The 23,127-nt window shown below is 32.1% G+C and overlaps 3 protein-coding genes across 11 annotated transcripts; 2 read left to right on the forward strand and 1 right to left on the reverse strand.

Annotated features, from left to right (window-relative positions):
• Positions 1-1,919: 1,919 nt before the first annotated feature.
• On the forward strand, positions 1,920-5,708 carry LOC109340217. Of its 4 annotated transcripts, none has more exons than XM_019577841.1 (10): positions 2,348-2,438; positions 2,502-2,828; positions 2,934-2,993; positions 3,298-3,392; positions 3,507-3,679; positions 4,058-4,170; positions 4,720-4,765; positions 5,102-5,142; positions 5,219-5,382; positions 5,426-5,708. In XM_019577841.1, the coding sequence occupies exons 1-9, from the start codon at positions 2,412-2,414 to the stop codon at positions 5,360-5,362; spliced, it is 1,026 nt and encodes a 341-aa protein (XP_019433386.1). In that variant the 5' UTR covers positions 2,348-2,411; the 3' UTR covers positions 5,363-5,382; positions 5,426-5,708. The 4 variants fall into 4 exon arrangements, with proteins under 4 accessions (XP_019433387.1, XP_019433386.1, XP_019433385.1 ...); XM_019577840.1 differs by having other exon boundaries at positions 2,349-2,438; positions 5,219-5,377; positions 5,421-5,708; XM_019577842.1 differs by lacking the exon at positions 2,348-2,438 and adding an exon at positions 1,920-2,038 and having other exon boundaries at positions 5,219-5,708.
• A 1,610-nt stretch (positions 5,709-7,318) lies between these two features.
• LOC109340215 (putative pentatricopeptide repeat-containing protein At1g69350, mitochondrial) lies at positions 7,319-9,853 on the forward strand. Its single transcript, XM_019577830.1, has one exon. The coding sequence runs from the start codon at positions 7,398-7,400 to the stop codon at positions 9,846-9,848; it is 2,451 nt and encodes an 816-aa protein (XP_019433375.1). The 5' UTR covers positions 7,319-7,397; the 3' UTR covers positions 9,849-9,853.
• Positions 9,854-14,657: 4,804 nt separating this feature from the next.
• On the reverse strand, positions 14,658-20,319 carry LOC109340216. 6 transcript variants are annotated; one of them, XM_019577835.1, is made up of 5 exons: positions 19,855-20,319; positions 18,579-18,805; positions 18,270-18,351; positions 17,574-18,236; positions 14,658-17,086 (listed from the first exon to the last, which is right to left on the reverse strand). In XM_019577835.1, the coding sequence occupies exons 2-5, from the start codon at positions 18,801-18,803 to the stop codon at positions 14,880-14,882; spliced, it is 3,177 nt and encodes a 1,058-aa protein (XP_019433380.1). In that variant the 5' UTR covers positions 18,804-18,805; positions 19,855-20,319; the 3' UTR covers positions 14,658-14,879. The 6 variants fall into 6 exon arrangements, with proteins under 6 accessions (XP_019433380.1, XP_019433379.1, XP_019433382.1 ...); XM_019577834.1 differs by having other exon boundaries at positions 17,574-18,206; positions 18,240-18,351; XM_019577837.1 differs by having other exon boundaries at positions 14,658-16,332; positions 16,366-17,086; positions 17,574-18,351.
• Between the last annotated feature and the right edge of the window lie 2,808 nt (positions 20,320-23,127).

The raw sequence follows: 23,127 nt of genomic DNA on the forward strand, positions 1-23,127 counted from the left end.
ATTTGCGCCCTTTCTTTTTGGATTTTGTATATGTTAGTGGCGATGTAGTTTCCGCCTTTGTTGACTTAGTTTGTATGAACTAAAGATGACTTAACTGTTTATATGCATTGCGTTATTCAGGAAATTGTGAATCAGGTTAAGTTCGATAACGATATGTTGATTTTCCGCATTTGAGTTACTTAAAGTGATGTCCCGAAAAAGGAAGGTTTTAAAAGGAAACAATTTTATATCACCAATACAAAAAAAAATTTACCCATTTTTCTGCAATGTTTTTTAGAAGTATTTTTCGGGGCGTTACAATAGCCATTTAATTGAGTCTCATAGAAGAAGAACAAAACCTAATCCTAAACCTTGTTGTCCATTGTAGAAAAAACAGAAGAAAATAATTCTGAAAAAACTGAATTTCAAATATCAATTCAACCAAGAAAAGGGCACAAATAATTGTAAATTAGACTTATTTAACTGAAGCAATTGTATTAATTACTATATTGCTTAGGCAAAATTATATAAATGGGCAATTATTTAGAATTATAATAAAATGCTATGCCATACATAAATTACTTTGCCCAGACATCCTAGCCATGAAGCAATTTATTTTATTAAAGCTGTAATGGATCATGAGACTCATGAATTTTGGTATCTCTCAGTTCTCATGCTTGAAGCCATAATCTTTGGAACCAAACCGAACCGGTACTGAATTTAGATTCATAGGAACATACTTCTCATTCTGATGGTCGATGCCATAAGCTTCAGAAGACTCTATTGAATTAGGTGATTCTGCATTGTTTGAACCAGAAGGAACCAATCTTTTAATGTCATAATTAGTTGTTGGAAGAAGACGACTGAATGCAATAAAAAGTATCAAAAATGACATAACAATCATCAAATAAACCTTAGAAATTGTCATCTCTCTCAAGTGTTTCGTGTTTGCAATGGTAAAAGATTGTGGAGTTATGTGGTAGGTGACGTGAATTTACAACAATAATTTCAATGCTATGCTTGTCACGCTTTTATTTAAAGAAAATCTTCTTATTATACACTCCTATTTTTAATTATTCAAGTCCTTTATTTCGTCAGATCATACAAATCTGCAATTAATTGGAAGGGAATAATCATAACGTAAAACTCAATCAATCCTTTTAAAAAAAATCAATTGAATGAATACTAGACTAAAATCCAAGTCAAATAAATATTGTATGTAGATTTAAAGTATCCAATTATATCATATCAAAATATATAAAAAAAATCAGGTACAACTTAAAATAAAGTGTAATCCTACACTTCATTTTTACAGGTAAATATGTATATTTAGTTGTTTGTAAATTAATGATAACCAAAAAAATTCTAACTTTAATTTAAAAACCAAAAAGTTGGAGTTAACTCTTAAGGAACATGCTTCTTATTCTCATGGTTGATGTCATATGCTTTAGCAGAATCTCCTGGATCAGGTGACTCGGCCATGTTTGGACTAGAAGAAACCAATCTTTTAATGCCATAACATTTAGAAGACTCTAACGGATTTGGTGACTCAACCATGTTTGGACTAGAAGGAACCAATCTTTTAATGCCATAATTAGTTGTTACAAAAAAATCTTCTCAATATACACTTCTTTTTTTAATTATTCAAGTCCTTTATTTCGTGAGATCATACAAATCTGGAATTAATTGGAAGGGAATAAACATAACTCAAACTCAATCAATCCTTTTAAAATAAAAAATAGAAAAATTATAAACAATTATAAACATAGATAAATTACTTAATTTATTAAGAAATATAAACAATTATAAAATAAGTTGTGAGATTCATTTAAATAATAGTAATATAGATAAATAGTGTAAAATATGGTTCACAATTTGAATAAATTTTCATAAACTAAAATAGCCATAACATAATTTTGTTCAAGTAGTTTTCCAATATATTTTATTAAAAAAACATGGACCTCAATTTGAATGCGTTGGCCATTTTGATTTGATAATTGATATATTACCTTTCCCTTCTTTCAACTTCAGCCATCGATTTCCTCTGCTTTTCTATTTGGTATTTTTATTTCACTTCTTTTTTTCTTCTGCACTTTGATATTCTCTTATGTTTCTTTTCTCATAAAGTTTATCTTTTCATATTTTATTTTAGGTACGGAAGTTTAATTTTTCGTTGCAAATTTCCCCATTGCCCGTGTATGTTTTTTGTTTTGTATTCCTAGTTCTTACATTAGATGGCTATCTTTGATTTTTATGCTTTCATTTATAGTCCTCTATCATTATTTTTATTACACCCAGATAATAAATGGTTTAGTTATAGACTAATTTGATCAACATTTTTATAATTTTGAAGTAAATTTTTGTGTGGGGTTGCATGAGCTTGCAGTTTATGGTTTTGAAGGTTCATAATTTTCAATTTTGAATTGAAATTGATGCAGGCATTTTCTGTAGAAAAAAGGGTAAACTTGTCCCTTTTTGCGTTTAAGGGGTGAAAATAATCATTTGTAATTGTTGAATTCCAGAACATGGTGGAATGTGTGGCATTGAGCACTATGGCAACTTGTGGAAAGAACAGGCTCTATGGATCATCATCATCTTGGATGGAACCCTTTAAGCCATTCAAGAGAATCCAGATAAACTCTTTCACTAGCAGACACTGTGTTTGGAATCAGTGTGTGTTATTAACCGGGTGCCCGTATGTGTTAAGGCGAAGTGGTTTTAAGGCCGAAGCTGGATGGATGTTTAGAGGGGGAGAGCAAGGTTTGGATGCAAGTGCAGAACACAGTGAAAGTGCTAATGAGGATATATTGATGTTCTTCTTTCAGATAGACTTAGCTACGCGAGTTCAGGTCTGGCTGCTTTAATTTTCCATATGAAGTTAAGCAATGTAATGAATCTCTCAAATTCATATAAGAATTCGTAATGCTTTATTTGTTTGGAACTTGTGAATGTAGTATGCTTTAAATATGGAGGAGTATAACATTGCACAACAGCTGAGGAATAAGCTTACTGAGGTTAGATAACTCAGCTACTTGTCCGGTTCTCATATCCTATAACCTATATCAAGCTATGTGGATTATGTTTACCCGGCTCGCATGATTTAGGATTCACATTTTCTGTTGCCATTTTCCTTTCTTTCTGGTTTTTTTGGTCGCCCTTGAATTGTGTGTATAACTCTAGCCCCTCTGACTTGTAGCAATATCGTTTGTGTCTGTGTATGTCTCCGTATGTGTTATGTCTTAAAGAAATCTAAATTTTGTGGAGGCTGGAGCTTTGAATGGTATTGCAGATTGCTTGATAAATATTATTTATTGGAAGGTTGAAGAAGAAGTCATCAAGCAACAACAGTCAAAACGGGGATTATCTTCAAAAAGTGAAGCTCAAGATAAAGGTCTAAGTATTATACGTCTTCGGTGAGTTTTTGTTTCATCCTTTGCATCAAGCTGATTTGTTCTCTTCGATGTTTAACTACATAATATATTGATCAACTTGAGTATTGATAGTGATCAGTACTGTTTCCCTTGCAGTTCAGACCTCCAAAAAGCTATTGAGAATGAGGATTATGCCTTGGCTTCTGAATTACGTGATAAAATTTCCAAACTCGAAGCAGAGTCTCTTGCTGCTTCAGCTAAAGCTTTGGCACATGAAAATGCACAATATGCATTCCGCTTGGGGCAGAAAGTGAGGCATAGATTATTTGGTAAGTAGTTGAAATGTCTTCTATTGAATACAACAAATTGTCATTGGTTTCATTTCTTGTTTATAATGTAACCTATCAAAAAATAATGGTGCTTCTTGGTTGTGTCTGAATCTTCTGAATTTCAATAGGCAAAAGCTATAATTTGTGAAAATTGCCTAGCCCGAACTTCTTGGAATTTCTATTCTCTATAGTACTAGCATTAAGATCTTGATTGGAAGCAACTATTTAATCAGGGCCTTGATATGTGGATCCACATGATCACCAGTTGAATAGCTCACATTACCTCATAAATGTGGAAGATATGGTTTTCTTCCCTGAACCCTACGTTGCAGGTTATAGAGCAGTTGAAAAGCTCACATTACACAATCTACATTGCAGGTTATAGATCTGTGATCTGTGGAATGGATCCAGTGTGCAGTGAATCAAGTTCATGGATGGAAAACGCACAGGTTAAGAAGTTGTCTCGTGGTTCCACTCAACCATTTTATCAGGTTTGATTAACATCAGTCTTATAAATTACATTTCCATGAATTGTTCTGTTCCTGTGAGTATTAAATTTAATTTTTAGCTAATTATTTTGACTCCTTATGTGGTTGATTCTTGTACTCTTAAATTATATTATTAATTCATCAACAGATCATGCAGCACAAATACTGCACGGTAACTATTAATTACGCAATATCATATTGTGAAATATGTCATTACAAGATATTTCATTGCCAATTCTCGTGTGTACCTTATTATAAGGTTGTCTATGGTGGTTTCTGTTAACATGTGATAGGCTGCATTAAGGTCTTGGAAGGATGTGTCCTTCTTCAAAAAAATTCGCTTCATTTTGAGCAGGCATTTTGGAGAAAACATGAATTTTGTGATTACTTGTGTGCAAGACTATGTGACTGTAAACAGATTTATTGTTTGTTGATCTATTGCCGCGTGCCAGATCAGTTTATTTATTTATTTTGTTAACATTTGAATTTGGCAGTGAGTCTGTGATTAAGAATGGTGCTGGTCTTTAATTGTTCCCCTTTTCTTGTGCCCAGGTTCTTGTTGATGTACATGCTGATCCAAATATACTAGTAGCATATGGTAAAGCTGGATTACTCAATTCCTTAGGCTTATGTGTTTGCTTTAATTAGTTTTAATGGTGTTTATTATCCTAACTTTCTTTTTCTTGTTGAAAACATTTTTTTATTTTCTATTGCTTATCTGTACATTTGATTTCTTATCAAAAATTATGTCGTCGTTTGATTCATGTAGCCGGCATCACCTACTGGGATTAAGTCTTGGCTGTTTTCGTTGTTGGTGTGTTGCTTATCTATGGACAAAATATAATAATTGTTTTGATATGCATTGTTGCTTGTGTAAGTTTCTATAATGTTCTTGGTTGACAATAATTTGTTGATGGATTTTCCTATCTTGCAGTTCCAGAGGAGAATCTTTTAGCCCCTGACCAACCAGACACAGTGAGTGATCTATGCTTAAAAGGCAAGTGTCACATTATCATTACAGTCATTTAATTGGTGCGTTAACGGTGTCCAGGGAAGGTTTGATCATCCCTACATTTCTTTTCTTTTCTACGGAATGGATTCAGCCGGGGATTACATCCCAATTAAGCAACTGAGGGAGAAGTACAATAGACCACGACACGAATTACCCTTTGATGAAGATGGAGGCAAAGCTTAAATTACTAATGTGAATATATTCACTGTTTATGTTGGCTTCTGGGATTGATAGGTTGAAAATATCGTGACAACTTGTTGATGGAATCCATTGATCGGCTTTGCAGGAAAGTTAATGACACCGGATAATTGTTAGTGTTGCATGTAAAATGATAGCTACCTGTTAAATGTGGTCACAAACATACATTCTGTTGCAGAAGTTTTCATTTTTCATGACTTAGTAGTAAGGAGATACTGAAGCCTGCCTTGTTAGATATATACGTACATAGAGTACTTTCAAAAGTTTATACTTAACATATTTTACTCTTATCCCATTAATGCAGAGTTTATAGAAAATTTTCATCTGAATACCAATCAGGAGAATATATGAGAGAAAACTAACTATTAGCAGCACGGCCTTTGTTTTGCAAAATCTGCACATATGTTACATTCACTAACTTAAAGAGTGACTAGTGTAGAGGTGCAAATCTTGCTAGTCTTGCTATTACCTGCACTATTTGGTTCAAGTGACTTTCTAGTACTTGCATAAATTATAAATTTTATGTATGTGAGTTTGTTTTTAGAGGATAATAGTGGGAAGGGAAAGAAGATATGAAATACATTTGTGAGACGATTCTGAATGAACTTCTTTTTCTTCTAAAACCCAACTAGCAAACATACTAATATTTCCAAAATTAAAAATATATCCATAAGACATTGTGTAAGGTTTAACTGAACCGTTCAAATAAATTAAAATGTCAATTGTTTGATTCTTATGAGTGAAATTTGTTGAGAGAGACAAACGAATACCCACATACTTCAAAATGGGGGTTAGTTCCTTACCCAATATAATCATAATACTATATATGTTATATATGTTTTCTAAATTGAAAAAGTTTTACATTGGGATATCAAATATATTTTTGCAACATCTTTTCATTTAAATTTTTATTAGGATGAACTAATTGCTTGAAATTCTCTTTTGTTAAAAACAAACGAGTTATTCGTCAATTGTTGTTTAAATTATTTTAAATTTGTCCAAAGTTTATAAAATTAACAAAATTTGGAAAATACAATTGAAACCTAACTTGTTAGATTTAATTGTTTCAGCATAATCTAGGATATTATTTGTAAATAAAAAATAGTTATAAATTACAAAAAAGTTGAATTGTGGGGGTGATAGACCATCATAACTCATTATGCTTGAATTGAATTATATAGTGTTAAGATGATAATATGTTGTTTACAAGATCTAAATGATAATATTATCAGTAAATAAATATTTACGTTTAAAATTGAGTGAGCAATTGATTTCACGTCACATGGGACCTTGATAACAAAGAGTTAAATAATCACAAAAAATATGTTGATAAAGTAGTGTAAAATTTGCTAAATTATAGAAATATTAAAATATTAAGAGTTAGATTCCTAATAATGATATTTGTTAGGAGCATAATTCATTATTTATTTAGAGTCAATAATAATTAAATATAAATAATGAATTATATAACGATAGTATATAAAACTCATACTCAATTAATTATTAATAGAATATCTAATAAATATTTATGAATATATGATATTTTTAATATTTAAAATATTCTTGTATATTAATAGAAAATATAATATTCAATTTATTCTATTAATGTAATATTTAGCAATGTAAATATTTATATACACTCAATACATCGTCCATTATTTATTTATATTACTTCCTTTTACTTTAGAGAATCAATGTTTACATTTTTTTTTCTCATTCTATTTTAATAGGATGGAAGATCATCGTGTCCTCATTTTTGTCTCACTTCACTTATATCTATACATGTAGATATAATATATTATTATAATAAAATAAAAGTAAAAGAAAATATTATTTTTGAGTTGTTAGCGAATACTAATTAATGTAAAGCTAACACTAATCGATCTAAAACATAGGAGATGATTGATCTAGCGATGAACAATAAAGTATATATTGTTCTATCACTAAAACAAACACAAAATATAGTCACCTTCACGACACAAGTTCTCTGACTCTTGTCTTGTGTAACTCAGAGACAAAGATGACACTATACATGCCATTGTTCAGGTCATGTTCTACCTTAAGGCCACTCACTCAGCTCCACGCTCACCTTGTTATCACTGGCCTCCACAACGACCCACTTGCTTCCACCAAGCTTCTTGAATCCTATGCCCAAATGGGTTCTCTCCAATCATCAAGACACGTTTTTGATACATACCCATCTCCTGATTCATTCATGTTAGGTGTTCTCATCAAGTGTTACCTCTGGAATCACTTGTTTCACCAAGTCATTTCCCTTTATAATCACCATCAGACCCAAAATTGCAGCTTTGTGTACCCTTCTGTTCTGAGGGCTGCTTCTGGTCTTGGTGACTTGGTTATGGGCAGAAAAATCCATGGAAGGATAATTAAGTCTGGGTTCGGCAATGATCCGGTTATTGGGACTTCGTTGTTGGGTATGTATGGAGAATCATGGTGCATAGATGATGCTAGGAAGATGTTTGATGAAATGCTTGAGAGAGATTTGTTTTCTTGGAGTTCGATTATCTCGTGCTATGTTGAGAATGGGAAGCCGAGAGAAGGGATGAAAATGTTTCGTTCGATGGTTTGTGAGGGAATTAGACCTGATTCGGTTATGTTGCTTAGTGTAGCTGCGGCTTGTGCCAGAGTTGGTTGTTTGGGGCTTGCTAAATCGGTCCATGGATATGTGATCAGGAATGGCATGGTTGGTGATGCTAGTTTGAGTAATTCTCTTATTATTATGTACAGCCAGTGTGGTTACTTGTGTATAGCAGAAGGGCTCTTTGAAAGCCTCACTGATCGAAGTACTGCTTGTTGGACTTCTATGATTTCATCATATAATCAAAATGGTTGCTTTCAGGAAGCACTCGATAGTTTTATTCAGATGCAGGAGTCAGAAGTAGAACCCAATGCAGTGACAATGATCAGTGTTCTGTATTCCTGCGCTAGATTAGGCCGGTTGAAAGAGGGGAAATCTATTCATTGTTTTATTTTGAGGAAAGCTATGAATGCGGATGATCTTGATCTAGGACCTGCACTAATAGATTTCTATGCGGCATGTTGGAAAATAACCACTTGTCAGAAACTTCTTTATTTAATTGGAAACAGCAATGTTGTATCATGGAATACACTCATATCATTTTATGATCGAGAGGGTTTATATGAGGAGGCCATGGTACTCTTTGCGCTTATGCTGGCAAAGGGGCTAGTGCCGGACTCATTTAGCTTAGCAAGTTCTATTTCAGCTAGTGCAAGTGCTGGTTCAATACAATTTGGACAGCAGATACACAGCCATGCCATGAAAAGAGGCTTCATGGACGAATTTGTTCAGAACTCCTTGATGGATATGTATTCGAAATGCGGCTTTGTGGATTTGGCTTACACGATATTTGACAAGATTTCACAGAAAAGCATTGTGACATGGAATTGTATGATTTGTGGATTTTCTCAGAATGGGATTTCATTAGAAGCACTCAACCTATTTGATCAGATGTACTTAAATTGTCTGGAGATTAATGAAGTAACTTTATTAAGTGCAATTCAAGCTTGCTCCAATTTGGGTTATCTTGAAAAAGGAAAATGGATTCACCATAAGATCATTGTATCTGGTATACAAAAGGATCTTTATATTGATACAGCTCTAGTTGACATGTATGCCAAGTGTGGACACCTTCAAACAGCTAAACGAGTTTTCGATACCATACCAGAGAAAAGTGTGGTATCATGGAGTACCATGATCGCTGCTTACGGCATAAATGGTCAAATAACTGCTGCCATCTCACTCTTCACTAAAATGGTAGAGTCGGGTATTAAGCCAAATGAAGTAACCTTCATGAATGTCTTATCTGCCTGCAGGCATGCGGGATTAGTAAAAGAAGGGAAATTATATTTCAATTCAATGAGAGATTATGGCATAGAGCCTAATGCAGAACATTTTGCCTCTATGGTTGACCTTCTAAGCCGCTCTGGCGATATCGATGCAGCATACGAAATAATAAAATCAATGCCCTTGCCTGTAGATGCTAGCATATGGGGAGCTCTGCTTAACGGGTGCCGGATACATGGAAGGATGGATTTGATTAAGAACATCAATCAAGAGCTTAGAGAAATAAGTACAGATGATACAGGATACTATACTTTGTTATCTAATATACATGCCGAAGGAGGAAACTGGTATGAGTCCCGGAAAGTGAGATCAAAGATGGAAGGAATGGGTTTAAAGAAGGTACCCGGGTACAGTTCGATTGAGATTGATAGGAAAATCTACAGATTTGGAGCTGGAGATACTTCTGAATGGCAAATGAAAGAAATTTACATGTTTCTAGAAAATTTTCAAAGTTTGGCACAGGGACAAGATGTAGAATGCTATAATACAATGTATGGTACTAGCATGTTTTTTGAGGATTATAATGTTCAAAATTTGCAGAGAGGAACTAGCAATTCTATTTGGAATAAATCAGTGCCAGTTTAGAAGAATACCATAATTTTATGAAACTAAATTTTTATAAGAGAATTAGAGATTCTTTCCATATTGCAGTTGATCAGTTCCTGCAGCATACAAGAGGAAGTTGTTCCCTTAGAGATAACTTTTTTTTTGGATTTTTATGATTTTTATCAGGATAATGTTGTATGACGAATTTTTTGTGATTTTGTGCATATTTTATTGAAATGGATCAGATTAGGTAAGCCAACCGAGGGGTGGGAACATGGAAGATCTTATCCTCTCCTACCGGATAACGACACGTGTCAAAAAATTATATCTAACGGTTCAAATTTTTAAGTTAATTTTAATAAAATAAATCTAAAAATTAAGAAAATCTCTTTCTTAATAAAAGTTCACTACTAGAGAAATTATCTAAGTAACAAGATATTAGTCTAATAGTGTAAGGTTTAATTCTTATGAATAATACTTATTGGAATGATAGCTACACACCTCCAAAAATGATAAGTTTCTTAGCAAAAGGTGAAAGAATAATCTTGATAAGTAAGTAAAACAAAAAAAAATTTACTACCACAGAAAAGCTTATCCTAACATGATTGGTGATAAGGGATTGGCAACATAGAAGAGATTTTTTTTAGAAAACAAATTATATTTTAATTACTATTAAACAACTTAGGATATATTTAAAAAAAAAGAGTTCAACCAAAAGAAGAGAAAGTCTCATTAAGAATGTGAGTGAGATGCACGTTGTATTCCTCAAATAATAATTGAAATATCTTCTAACTCTTTTTTTTGAATATTGTCCCTTAATAAATAAAAAATAGGATTTCAATTTTTCTAACAATTAGCTTTTTTTTGGTACAATGGAGGAGCTAAAACACAAAAAGATTAAGTTAAGATAGATTTAAGAAAATACATTTCCATAAAGTTAAACAAAAGCAAATCTCGACACCTAGTTGGTGGACGCTCCATAAGATAGGTTCCTACATCCACCTCATGTGACATGTTAGCCATAAAATATGTCACGTGGTTTGTTTTCCTATGTATGTGTACACATAGAACATTTCAACCTCGGCCGGAACATGTTCTAATAACATCCAGCAAAGAAGCCTAAGGATGGAACTGATCACAACCATTGGAAATCGACCCGATAGCTATTTTAAAATGAAGGAATGTTGTATGTTCTTGTAACTTTTTTTGTACTAACACGTGTATCTTCTAACTTTTTTGGTAATAAACTAATCATTTTTGGGATATGTGATTGTTTCTCCCAACAAGTGCCGCTTACTAGAATTGAACATTTAACTTTTTGATCATTTTAGGGATCTAACAGAATTTTACACTACTAAACCACTAAAAAAATATAAAAATGTTTATTTATTGGTGTTGATTTTTTTCCTTAAATTGGAAAATTGTGAGGATGCCAAAACCCCAAGAATCAGCTATTTCAAAATGAACGAATGCTAGTATGCCCACGTGGCATATAAGTCAGGAATTCTGAATTTCAAAAAATAACCAGAAAAATATAATGGAATCTGTAATAAATTCTTTGGAAATATAAAAGGGTAGTAGACATAGTGATATACCACAAAAATATAAAGTCCTAACGTATGAGTTTGCAGTTTAGAAATGTTCCACATAAAGATTTGACATGACATAACAAAAAGGGTGTGTAAGTGGGTGATCAGGGAAAAGGACAAAGTAGCAGCAGAGAACTAAAATGTGTTATCAACCATCTTAAGTTAGGTAATGTGCTTTTGGGGAATGATGACTAAAACTGAAAAGTACTTTTATCTCTCTCATTATCTATAATTAATTAATACCAAGTGGTGATTAAAACATGTTAATGGAGTGAAAAAGGATAGTTCAATTATATTAAATCATAAATCAATTCGACTACTCTTTTTTGTGAGTGGTAATGGGAATACGTCGGGTTTAAGATATAAATTATATTCCATTCGCATTTAATTTTTTTATGTCTTAATTTTTCTTGTAATTTTTAAAAAAATTTGGTGGTTTAAAAATTCTACATCCAATATTGATCAATATATTCTAATATTTTCATTATCGGTGTAGATATTTGTAAATAGATATTGTATGATTGTATCATTAATTATTTATTTTAATTATTTTTTAAAGAATCTAAAATAATTAAATATAAATAATGGATGACACAAGTATATTTTTTCTCTAAATAATTTTAAGAATAATATTTATAAACATATTACTAATAAATAAAATATTTACTTTCGTGTGAGTAACAAGATTAATGGGATAATATATATTTTTCAACATTTAATTAAGTAGAATATGAAATGATGGAATAAATTTTGACTGATCCAATGATATAGACAAGTTTTGGTAGGCCTCCATTCCAATTCCAACAGCATCTGATATTTCTCTGTCTCTGTCCCATAATATCAACACCTCATCCACGCGACCAATTCTTGCGTATTCTTCAACTCTTCCATAGTACTCGTCTCTTTGGTGCTTATTTTTCAATTTACAATTTAATTTAGGTACTTTGTATATTATAAAATTTATGGAAAAAATTCATGATAAAAAATATATATTTCTTTTAAACAATATAGTTTTAGCTTTTATTTTATAAGAAACAAATGAAAAGGATTATACTTTGAGAAAAAAAATCATCATTGACTTCAAAAAAAATGAATAATTTTCATGTATATAAATAACAGTCCAGAAATATTATACTCTTATAGTTTTTTTGGAAAAAAGTGAAAACTGGTAAGCATATTGGAGTAGGAATAGCTCAACATCCACTTATAAGTCATACCCTATATTTTATCCCAAAAAAAGTATGTTCCCTTTTTCATTATAACACAATGCGTTCCTTACAATAATTGGGTCTTTTTGTTATAAATATATATTCACAAGAAAAAAAAATAAGGAAGCTATAGTGCTATACCTAATAGTAAAATGGCAACCTATTTGTGACATCAATGTTCCATTAAAAGGACTCAATTCAAATCAATAATGCAATAAAATTTTGGTTATTTTAGTAAATAGTATTTCGGATTCATTATGAACAAGTCTGTTTGACTTCAAGTAATTCCTTTCTATTAAAATTTCGAGTTAAACAAAAGCAAAAGAGATAAAGAAGACCAATTCCAGCTATCCAAATCACTTTGTTTTTTTTCTGTGTTATCCCACATGAATAGGCCCTACCATGTGACTTTCAGTTTTAAGTTTAAAACTTTTAAAAATCAAAATTAACTTTTAAAAAGAGAAAAAAAAAGTATACAATATAGTATATGAATTTTATACAGTATTACTATATCATTCATCAAGGTAAATCAAATGAATATTAAATTATGTATAAATATTTATATTGACAAAACATATATATTATACTATTTTAAAAATGGTATAAAAAAATAGGCTTTTTTGGATGTCATCTCACCTACTAAACACTCTCCTATTGACACACCCTCTCCCATTGTTCAAGGAGTGGTCTTACACATTTATATTAAGAGTGGAAAATTTAGATATTGTCGTGTAAAGATTTGTATACAGACATCACATTTTTCACCATTTAATCGATTATTTTTTCTGAAAAGTCAAAAATTATTAAATATCAATAGTAAATAATGCAATGACAGTGTATAAAATTCATACATGGTCAATGCATATATCTTTTTCTCTTATACTAAATATGACAGATACACAATTGGTATATCTTTCATCTCTTGAAAAATATCCTACATTTATCTTATTCATTTATTATAGAATTAAAAAAATGCTATCCTGATACCATGTTTAAGAGTGTAATAATATTGATAGATTATCACTATAAAGATTTATATATAACTAATATATTATTCGCCATTTATTTTAGAACTAATACTGATTAAACATGATAAATCAGTGATGAAATATAAAATTTACATACATTTTTTTCTCCATTTTTAATAGCATTGCTCAAATTTAATTGGGTTTAATTTAATGGGTTGCATGTCTAATACATTGATTTATGGCAGAATAGCCTATGAAAGGTACCATGAAGCAGGTGTCTATCTTAGGCTAAAATGAGGATTATTAGATTTTGTTTGGCAAACTAACTCCAGTTGTGAGATTATGACTTATGAGATTATAGCAAAAAGCTAATAGCTATGTAATTGGGTGATGAAATTAGATTTTTTTTTGGCAAAACTAGTAATACAAATAATTCATATTTATAAAAAGGACAGATAATAATATATTGGGTTTAAGGTAAAATTTGATATTCAGCACAAAATTAAAGGAAAAAATGATAAACCAGTTATTGGAAGCTCCAAACAGTAACTTATATATGTTGCTACTTCAAAAACAAAATCTCTATTTTTTCACCAAACATGACTCAATAAGTTACAATTCAACAAATAAACTATAAGCTAGTCATGCAACACATCACAGTGAAGAGGTACTATGCAATACCAAAGTTCACCAATTTACTCACCAATGATAAGAGACTAATTTGATTTTTTTCCCCTTGCTATCAGTGACTAGCTCCAAAAAAAACCACATGCACAAATGGAAAAAATGTTCAAAAACTAAATCATTGTGATTTCTAGATAATTAGAAAAAAGACCAAAGAAAAATCATTAGTTACACTGAACAATGAACTATGGCTGATGACAAATATCAGAATACATACACATAACAGAGGAACGAATCAACTATAATGCATATCATATGCTAATCAAAGTTCTAGTAGATTGAGGGTCAGCTCGTGCAACAGTACTGAGTAAAACCAGAAAATCAATAGTACAAATCTCAAAAAGTGAGAGAGCATTAAGTTGAAGGGACATTGGTATACATCTCAAAGGTTCTATAAAGAGATAGTCAGAAGAAATCATGCAACATTATTTAAGAATAATACAAGTTGACATCAACATGAAGACTAGTAATAATCAAAGCATATACCTCCCGATATGGGTTTTGAAGAAACTTACAAGAGAAATCCCCATGCCTGAGAGCATGATTTGTTCCATCAATATGGAACTTGACCCTGCTCACCCTCTATAAATTCTCATCTAAATTTTAAACCTCTTACTGTCATTAGGTTAACGGGATCGACGGAGGATTACCTGCCGGGCACCTCTGTCTACGAGGCCTTCTGGTTGTCTTGCCCCAGCCTGTTAGGCTTCTGTCCTCCAATCCCACTTCAATGTTATTAAGCTGCTGCATCAGTGGGGTGCAAGTTTCATTTGTTGCCACCACTGGCCGAGGCGATGGAGCAACCTGCACTTGCCGCCTCCCCCTGCCGCTGCCGTTCCTAGAACAGCTTCTCCTAGTTGATCCTGAATGCCATGAATAACCTGTTGCCCTCATAAGCCCTCCAAATATTTGAAGATCTTCTGTGACCTCGTGCCTTGATAAAGAAGCAAGGCCGGGAAGGATGTCCCTTTGGAAGTCCCTCCTCTGCCTTCCTCTCCTTGCTGCCCCTCTCCGTGTTCGAGAAGGTAACGATGTCGTTGTTTCTTCCACTATGAAGTTTTCTGGAACAAGAGGCTTAGGCATGTAGTCTTCTTCTTTGGTTTCTGGCAGTTTCAATGTCATGGCCTCAAAGGAATCCATTCCTTCATAAGAAGATTCCACATTATCATCACCAGTTTTTCCCCTTGAATTATCAAGCTTGCTTTCGAGGTTATCTTTACATGAGGAAATTACATCCACAAACCAACTTAGCGGGTCCACCATTGGACTTTCAGATGGCTTACTGATCACACCATCCACTTGATCGCAGGGGAGCGATGACAATACAACAATTGCCTCTGCTGCTTGTCTCATTAATTCTTCATGTGTCTGTTCAACTGTGTCTAGTGGACCTTTTGGTGATTCTAGAGAATTTTCAAGCGGTTTTTCTTCAGGAACCGAATCCTCCTCGTTCTCAGGAACAGCCAGAGCTTCCAGATCTATTGTTGCCTTCATTTTTACCTCATCACAGGGTATAGTTGTCAAAGATGTTTCATCCTCACTCATACACAAATTCAGATCAAATTGATTTCTAGAGTTGGCTTCCTTGATGGGAGATCTTTCCCTACTAATAATAGTTTCAGTGGCAGCTTCTTTCCCCAACTCAACACCATCAGCATCACAGGGCAAGTTCATGTCAAATAACCAGTTTTTACGATTATTTTCCACCGGATCGACATCAGATAGATTAGGAATTGAGATAGAGGAAGAAGTGATTGAAGACAACTCCTTCTTAGGAGAAATATGAGGCGTATCAAATATTGGAACACCAAGAATTTTCTTACTACTAGAGCTTCCACTCACCTCTGTCCTCTTTGGCTCAATGTCATTAGAACATGAAACCGAAGTAACATTGTGCATAAATTTTCCACTAGGCCCCGTTCCAGTTTCATCTTTTTTGGACAATGACACAACATTGAAAACACATGACTCCCCTGCATGTATGCCTCTATCAGCAATTTTTACCTCATTCTTACAAGCTGTCTTCGCTCTAAGCCATGGCAACACTGCGTGATGCTCCACATGCTTCTGTTCTCCATCCATGATCCCGATTCCTGACTGGGAAACCAAGTTGTTGGATGAACCATTTGAAAGCATCACATTCAAGTCAATATTTCTAGACTTCATGTTATTGAAATTTGAGTTTGAACCCTTATATGAACCACTGTTGAAGGAATGTTCAGCAATTATCTTACAATCATTATTATGATTGAGATAGTCATAGCTAGTTGATGCAATGTTTGTTGATGGTTCCTTGGACCTAGATAAGGATCCAGCATGAAATTCATTCTGCATAGGTACACCACATCGAAAACCTGAGTTTGGCTTGGAATTTATATTTAGAGGCCAACGATCATCCAAGAACCCATTACTTTTATGTGACTGGGAACTCCTGCTCAAGGCACCGGATGAATTTAGACATGAAGGCGTCTGAACCGACATCAACTTCTGGCTTAGGCTGCTATTTGCCATTTCCCATGAAGAAGCTGAATGAGACCAAGATTTGGATAAATCGGAAGAAGGAGAAACAGCAAAAAAACCAGGTCTAGGTAAAGGTACCACAGACTCAGGATGCTTATTAATGGAGTACTCACGATTTCTTTCACTGAAATCTATACCACTAACTGTCTTTTCCATCAATGAATTGGTCTTGCTTCCTCCAGTAATGTAATCAGATGCACATGCTTCATGAACTTTGCTAAGTGCATCATGCGTTGTTTGGGAAGAGAAAAGGGATTTCTCTAGTTTGGGGGCTTGAGGCACATATTGTATGCTGCTTTTAGATTGCCCTGTAAATGTAATTGTAAATTGTTATGGCACAATTTTAACTGAAGTCAATATCAATACTTCATTGTTGCCGGATAATCAAATAAAAATGTACTGCGATGAAAGAAATGAAATGCCTTTGCAATATTACAGTTGAAGCAAAACAATCCAATCTTACTAACAAAATATAAGTTCTACATAGTTTATTAACCTGAACCACGAAGACAAAGAAGTTAAAAGCAATCCAACAGCACTAATACATGCTAACAAAACCGAAGTTCTATATTTGTTCCTGTCTTTTTTATCAACTTATTTCGACAAAATCACAGTAAGACATACTAACCGTAATTTATTATCAGTTTTCCATGAAATGCTAATTTTGCTATCATTTCTCTTAGAAAAAATGCATGATTATCAGTTCCAAAATTCAATATACCTAAAAGGAAGCTTTCAAAGGGAGGAAGACGGCTCGAGAGAGAAAGATTGAAGCAACTCAATAAAAAGTCTAACCTGCATCAGAAGCTGACTTAATCCACCCTTTTCCACTCCCGTTGTTCTCCAAATATCCATTTTTTCTAGGCAAATTATCAGTTATATGATGTGAGCTGTGCAACTGCTCCCTGGACAAACCAAAAAGCTTTGGTTGTTTGGCAGATTCAGATGGATTGGAGCATTCAGCTTTCCCTTGATAGGGATTATGGCTCCGAAGGTGAACATAATGAGAACCGTTTGTTTCTTCCACTTGAACAGGTTCATTTAAGTCAGCCAAATCATTCCTTCTCCTTGAAAATTGCTCAGATCTTAAAGTGTCCTCGTGGCTTGTCTTCACACCATTGCCACAAAAAAGCTTCACATCACTCTCCTTTCCATTTTTACAGTTTCGATCAAGAAGAAATGATGTTGGACCATTTATCTTTTCATCACTCAGCTTTTCACTTTCCTCAGTATCAATGTACACATCAGCAGGGAGCTCAAGGTCAAACATTTTTCTCTGAACTTTTGAGGGCCTAGGCTCGAGTACCTCAATGTCTTTTGAATTACACCTGTTTGGGGATGGAAATAGAACGCCACTTTGATTGCTGATCCCTTTAATAGAACCCAGATGAGAATGAATGCCCTCAACGACTGAAATATGCCATTTTTTGCCATCTTCAATCGTTATTTGAGATGCCAAGGGATCTGTAGAAAATGATGCCGGAATAGGTATCTGGTTCTTGTGTAATTCTTTCCTTTTAACTTCATTCATCAAATCCATTTGTATTCTGTATAAGCGATGAAGTTCATAGACCTGCTTAACAAATCGTAATTCAGATATGTCAATAGGTTCACCAACCATGGGGTACATACAGAAATTAAGCTGAAAAGGCCAAAAAGAAAAACAAAATGCATAGTGAATCTCTTTTTCTTTTAAATTGACTAATCAATCCTAAAACACCACATACAACATGCATACATTTCAAGCTACAGGGCAAGGGACAAATATAAAGTAAATGATATAGAAGAGAACCTTCATACCTGATTCTTAAATACGGCCTCATGCTCGAGCATCGTCCGCTTCACAACATCCTTATCAGACACTGAACATGCATCTGCAGTGACAGTTGGAAGATGATTATTGTAATATTGCCCGTTTGTCAGTGTTTTATCTCCATAAAATAGGGGCCAGCCACAACTGCTGGATTCCTCATTAAGATCTCTCATTGAGTAATACCCTGGTAAATTCTGGACTTTGGTTCCCATTCCTGATAATTGACCACAGTTATATTGCAAATAAGTATTTTACTACATTAAAACTTAAAAAATGTTGCACCACATCAAAATCCGCAAACACAATCTAGAAAAAAGCGGCAAAATTAATGGATAAGACAGATGAATTCATGACATGACATATTCTATTCCAATTATAGATTGTTGCATATGCAGAAACTTTCCATTTTTTCTTCACTAAAATTACTTCAATGGTTGAGGAAAACAGAGATAAATGTAATGTGGATTATTCAGCTTTTCTTGAGTTTGGTGCAAGTGACTTATCATTTTGTGATGCACCATTTATATGCAAGTGACTTATCATCTTGTGTCTGCACAGCAATAACCAATGCCGTAGAATCATATCGAAAATAATAGTGGATAATGACAACGTTCATTCATTACCCCAACTAAAGCAAACAACAGCTAAAAGATACTCATAGAATCGGCACAAATGCATTAAACCTCATGCACACTTCAACTATTAATCTTGAGCATGAGGCATTTCCAAAATCTTTCTTAGAGTTTATCGCGTTTCAAAGGCACACATCAAACTACATTTCATAGACTCATCATTGAAATGAAAATTGTGGGTTAGTAGAACAATAATAAACCTGGCACACCAAAAAATTCATCCATATATTGTGATGATCAGCTCCTTCACATCAATTTGGATAATGAAGGACCAAATAAAGCAACCAATGAACACCAAAGTTTAATCAAACAGATCCAATACAATACTGATCAAAACAAAAACCACATAATATATTCTCAGCAAGAAGAAGCATTTCAAATACTAAAATTATACATCAGAAAACTCCATCTACATAATTCAACGTTTAATTCATTTATTAAAACAAAACAATCATACTCATGAGTTCATATTGGACTAAACCCACAAACAACATGAACCAAGAGAATTTTCATTGTACTAAAAACAGAACTAGGCATAAAACATTAAAACCAAAATTATTAAAATCATGGAGCAAAACAAAACATATATAATTTAATTAAAATATTAAGAGAGGGTATTAGATAAATTTACCTCAGACCCACATCCTCTAATCACCTCCTCTTAATAATCCCACATAGATTCTACCATTTAAGAGACACCAACAGTATCAGACACAAAAATTCAGTCTCTTTTAGACTTGCACTAAGGGAATAATAATATTATAGGACAAAATAACAAAGAGGTTGTTGTAGGAACACCATTGAAGAAGCTTAGATCGTCATCAAGGTGAAAAAAAGAGAAGATTTTCGATCTGCTGGGCCAGAAACTCCTCTCTCTATATCTCTATATCTCTCTATATAACAAAGACACAGAGAGAGATGAAAAAATGAAGCTTTTTTTAGAGAGAGACACAATTTTAAAGAGAGAGATCCCAGATAAGAAATCTTCACACAAACAAACGACCTTCTAACAACAGTGACATGAACTTTGTCAACATCCGGTCTCTTTTTATTCTCTGCTTTTTCATCACTCTCTCTCTCTCTCTCTCTCTCTCTCTCTCTCTCTCTCTCTCTCCCTCTCTCTCTCCCTCTCTCCCCCCTCTCTCTCTTCCTTTAACCATTTATTTATATTAATCAGAAAAATCAAAACTTTTTTTATTTTTTTTTGTGGTTTTAGGATATCACAAACAAATGGGCATTTCTAGATTCTCTCCACCTTCCTTGCTTTTCGCTGCACATATCAATGACTATTATAATATTATTCAAAACGTAACTGAAAATTCTATTACGAAGTATTTTTGTAACTATTAATTAATATTATGCATTATTAGGTAAGTATTTCATAATATTAATTTTGATGCATTTACACGTAAATCTATTATGCCTATTACATTTATATGACTTTTGAAGTAAGTATTAACGGAGTCAAATGTTTTGAATGATTGACATAATTTTGTTGTATTTCTAATTTTCTATGTGGATAAGACAGAGATTATTTTTTTACAATACGTTGAGACTCCTGAGTTAAACATGTTCACAAGTTTAAACCCAAAAAAACATATTCATAAGTATATTGAAAATCCATAATCTCAGACTTCAGTAACACACATTAATAAGTAATTGGCATACATGATTTGAGAACAGTAAAAATTATTATTACTTGATATGCATTTTTTTAATGTAAGGATTTAATTGTAGTGTGTTATTGTTATACCCTACCTATCTAACAATCATGCATTATTATATTATTGGGGGGAAACTATACACATTGGGATTTTTAGGTCAGCAGTAAAAATAAAAAAAATTAGGCGTAAAGATATTGAACTAGGTTTTGTTTCTAACTCTCTACAATAAAATATTTTTTACACACAAAAAATAATCACATCCAAATATTTCACCACCTTTTAAAAACAACAACGATGTTTTTAGGAGGGGATTCATTTACTCCAATAGTAAGTGGAAAAAATCAATTTCATATCTTAGTCATTCATTCTATGAAAATTTAATGGTTTAGATCTAATCGTTAATTCAAACCATTACATTTTCATAAAATGGATGGCTAAAACATGTAATAAGTATTTTCCGTTTCTCCTCCCATGTTTTTTTTGTTAAATAAAATATTACTGTACCTTATTTGTAATGAATTAGTATGTATATTTGTTTCACTTACTAGATCTCCCTCTCATACTATATTTGGTTTAAGAAAAGAAAGTGAAAATATAGAAAAAGATTGAAAAGATAGTCTCAAAGAATGAAGATATTTGAAATATAGAGTGGATTTCTCTATTATCTACTACTAGAATTAGAATGTATTTGTTATAATTTTTATGTATTTATGATAATGTTCAATTTAATGTGAAAGATATAATTAATTAATGTGTTGATGATATTTATTTATGATTATATGGTCTTTTTGTAAAAATTAAATAATGTGAAGGGCAAAATAGGAAATAGAAATTACACCATGGTGGAAGTTACACCATGTTTTGCCTTTATATATAGTATATATATAGTATAGATTTCTATATAAAGTAACAATATAATAATATTCTATTGAAAGAAAAAGCTTTATTTTAACTAGTGTGTAAAAGCACTTCGTACCTGCCGGTCAATATTATATGGAACTATGTATTCAATTTTTATATATTTTATTTTTAGAATTAGAATGTATTTGTTATAATTTTTATGTATTTATGATAATGTTCAATTTAATGTGAAAGATATAATTAATTAATGCGTTGATGATATTTATTTATGATTATATGGTCTTTTTGTAAAAATTAAATAATGTGAATGACAAAATAGGAAATAGAAATTACACCACAGTGGAAGTTACACCATATTTTACTTTTATATATAGTATAGATAAGATAATGAATAGAAATAAGTATTTTATTATCCATTTATTTAGTTGGGTGGAAATGAGAATAGAAAAACAATTCTACTTTTAAAGTTAAGAATATCCTGAAACAAATATAAGATAAAATATTTTTATTTTGTTTTATAAAAAAATATTTATTGTGATATATAATATTTTAGTTACTAATAAATAATTATAACATGGTTATCTTGAATTAAATAGAAAATAAAATGCAAACTTGAGATTATTATAATATTTTATAAATTTATTCTTCCATTACACTTTCTACTCATAAATAGAAAGATAAGTTTTTTTTACCAACTCAAATAATTTTTTACTCTCTGCTTCTTTCTCTTTTCCCAATCAATCAAGCATTAAAGATTCTCTATTTATTTTTTATCTTCTCTTAACTTTATAAACAAAATATTAATATTAATGATAAATTTTAGCCTTAACATATATATTATATAGGGGTTCAATGGAGCCGGCATGTTGATCCATAGAAATAAATATTTCACAATGTGAATATGGGACAAAATTTTATTTCTTCGTTTAATAGAATTAAGCCAAAGCTAGAGAAAATAAAATATTTTTATCAAATGAAAAGGATATATAGAGACAAATGATGTGACCAAGATTTATTTTATAATAAATTCATCTGCTTCTTATGATTTTAATAAAATTATATAAATTATTTTTTAATGATGTGAATCTTTCTTAATTTTTTGGGTACATAAATCTTCCTTAATTTATAAGTTGGTAATAGTTGATATTCACTAGGGCGTGTCAGTGTCATTATACTAACGTCAATAAAGTGGATTGAGTCTAATGAATACAATGTTTTAAACTGAAAAATTAAATAGCTTTATGAGATATCATTGTAAATTACTCTTTATTTCATAGCCATCATAAATAGTGTAGCCATTCTGAAAAAATGATTAGTTAGGTGAAATTTGATATGTTACTTAATTGTTGTATTAACGTAAGCAAGATATGTAAAAATTA

Source organism: Lupinus angustifolius, unplaced genomic scaffold (genome assembly GCF_001865875.1).
Source record: "Lupinus angustifolius cultivar Tanjil unplaced genomic scaffold, LupAngTanjil_v1.0 Scaffold_150_4, whole genome shotgun sequence".
NCBI classification, from domain to species: Eukaryota; Viridiplantae; Streptophyta; class Magnoliopsida; order Fabales; family Fabaceae; genus Lupinus; species Lupinus angustifolius.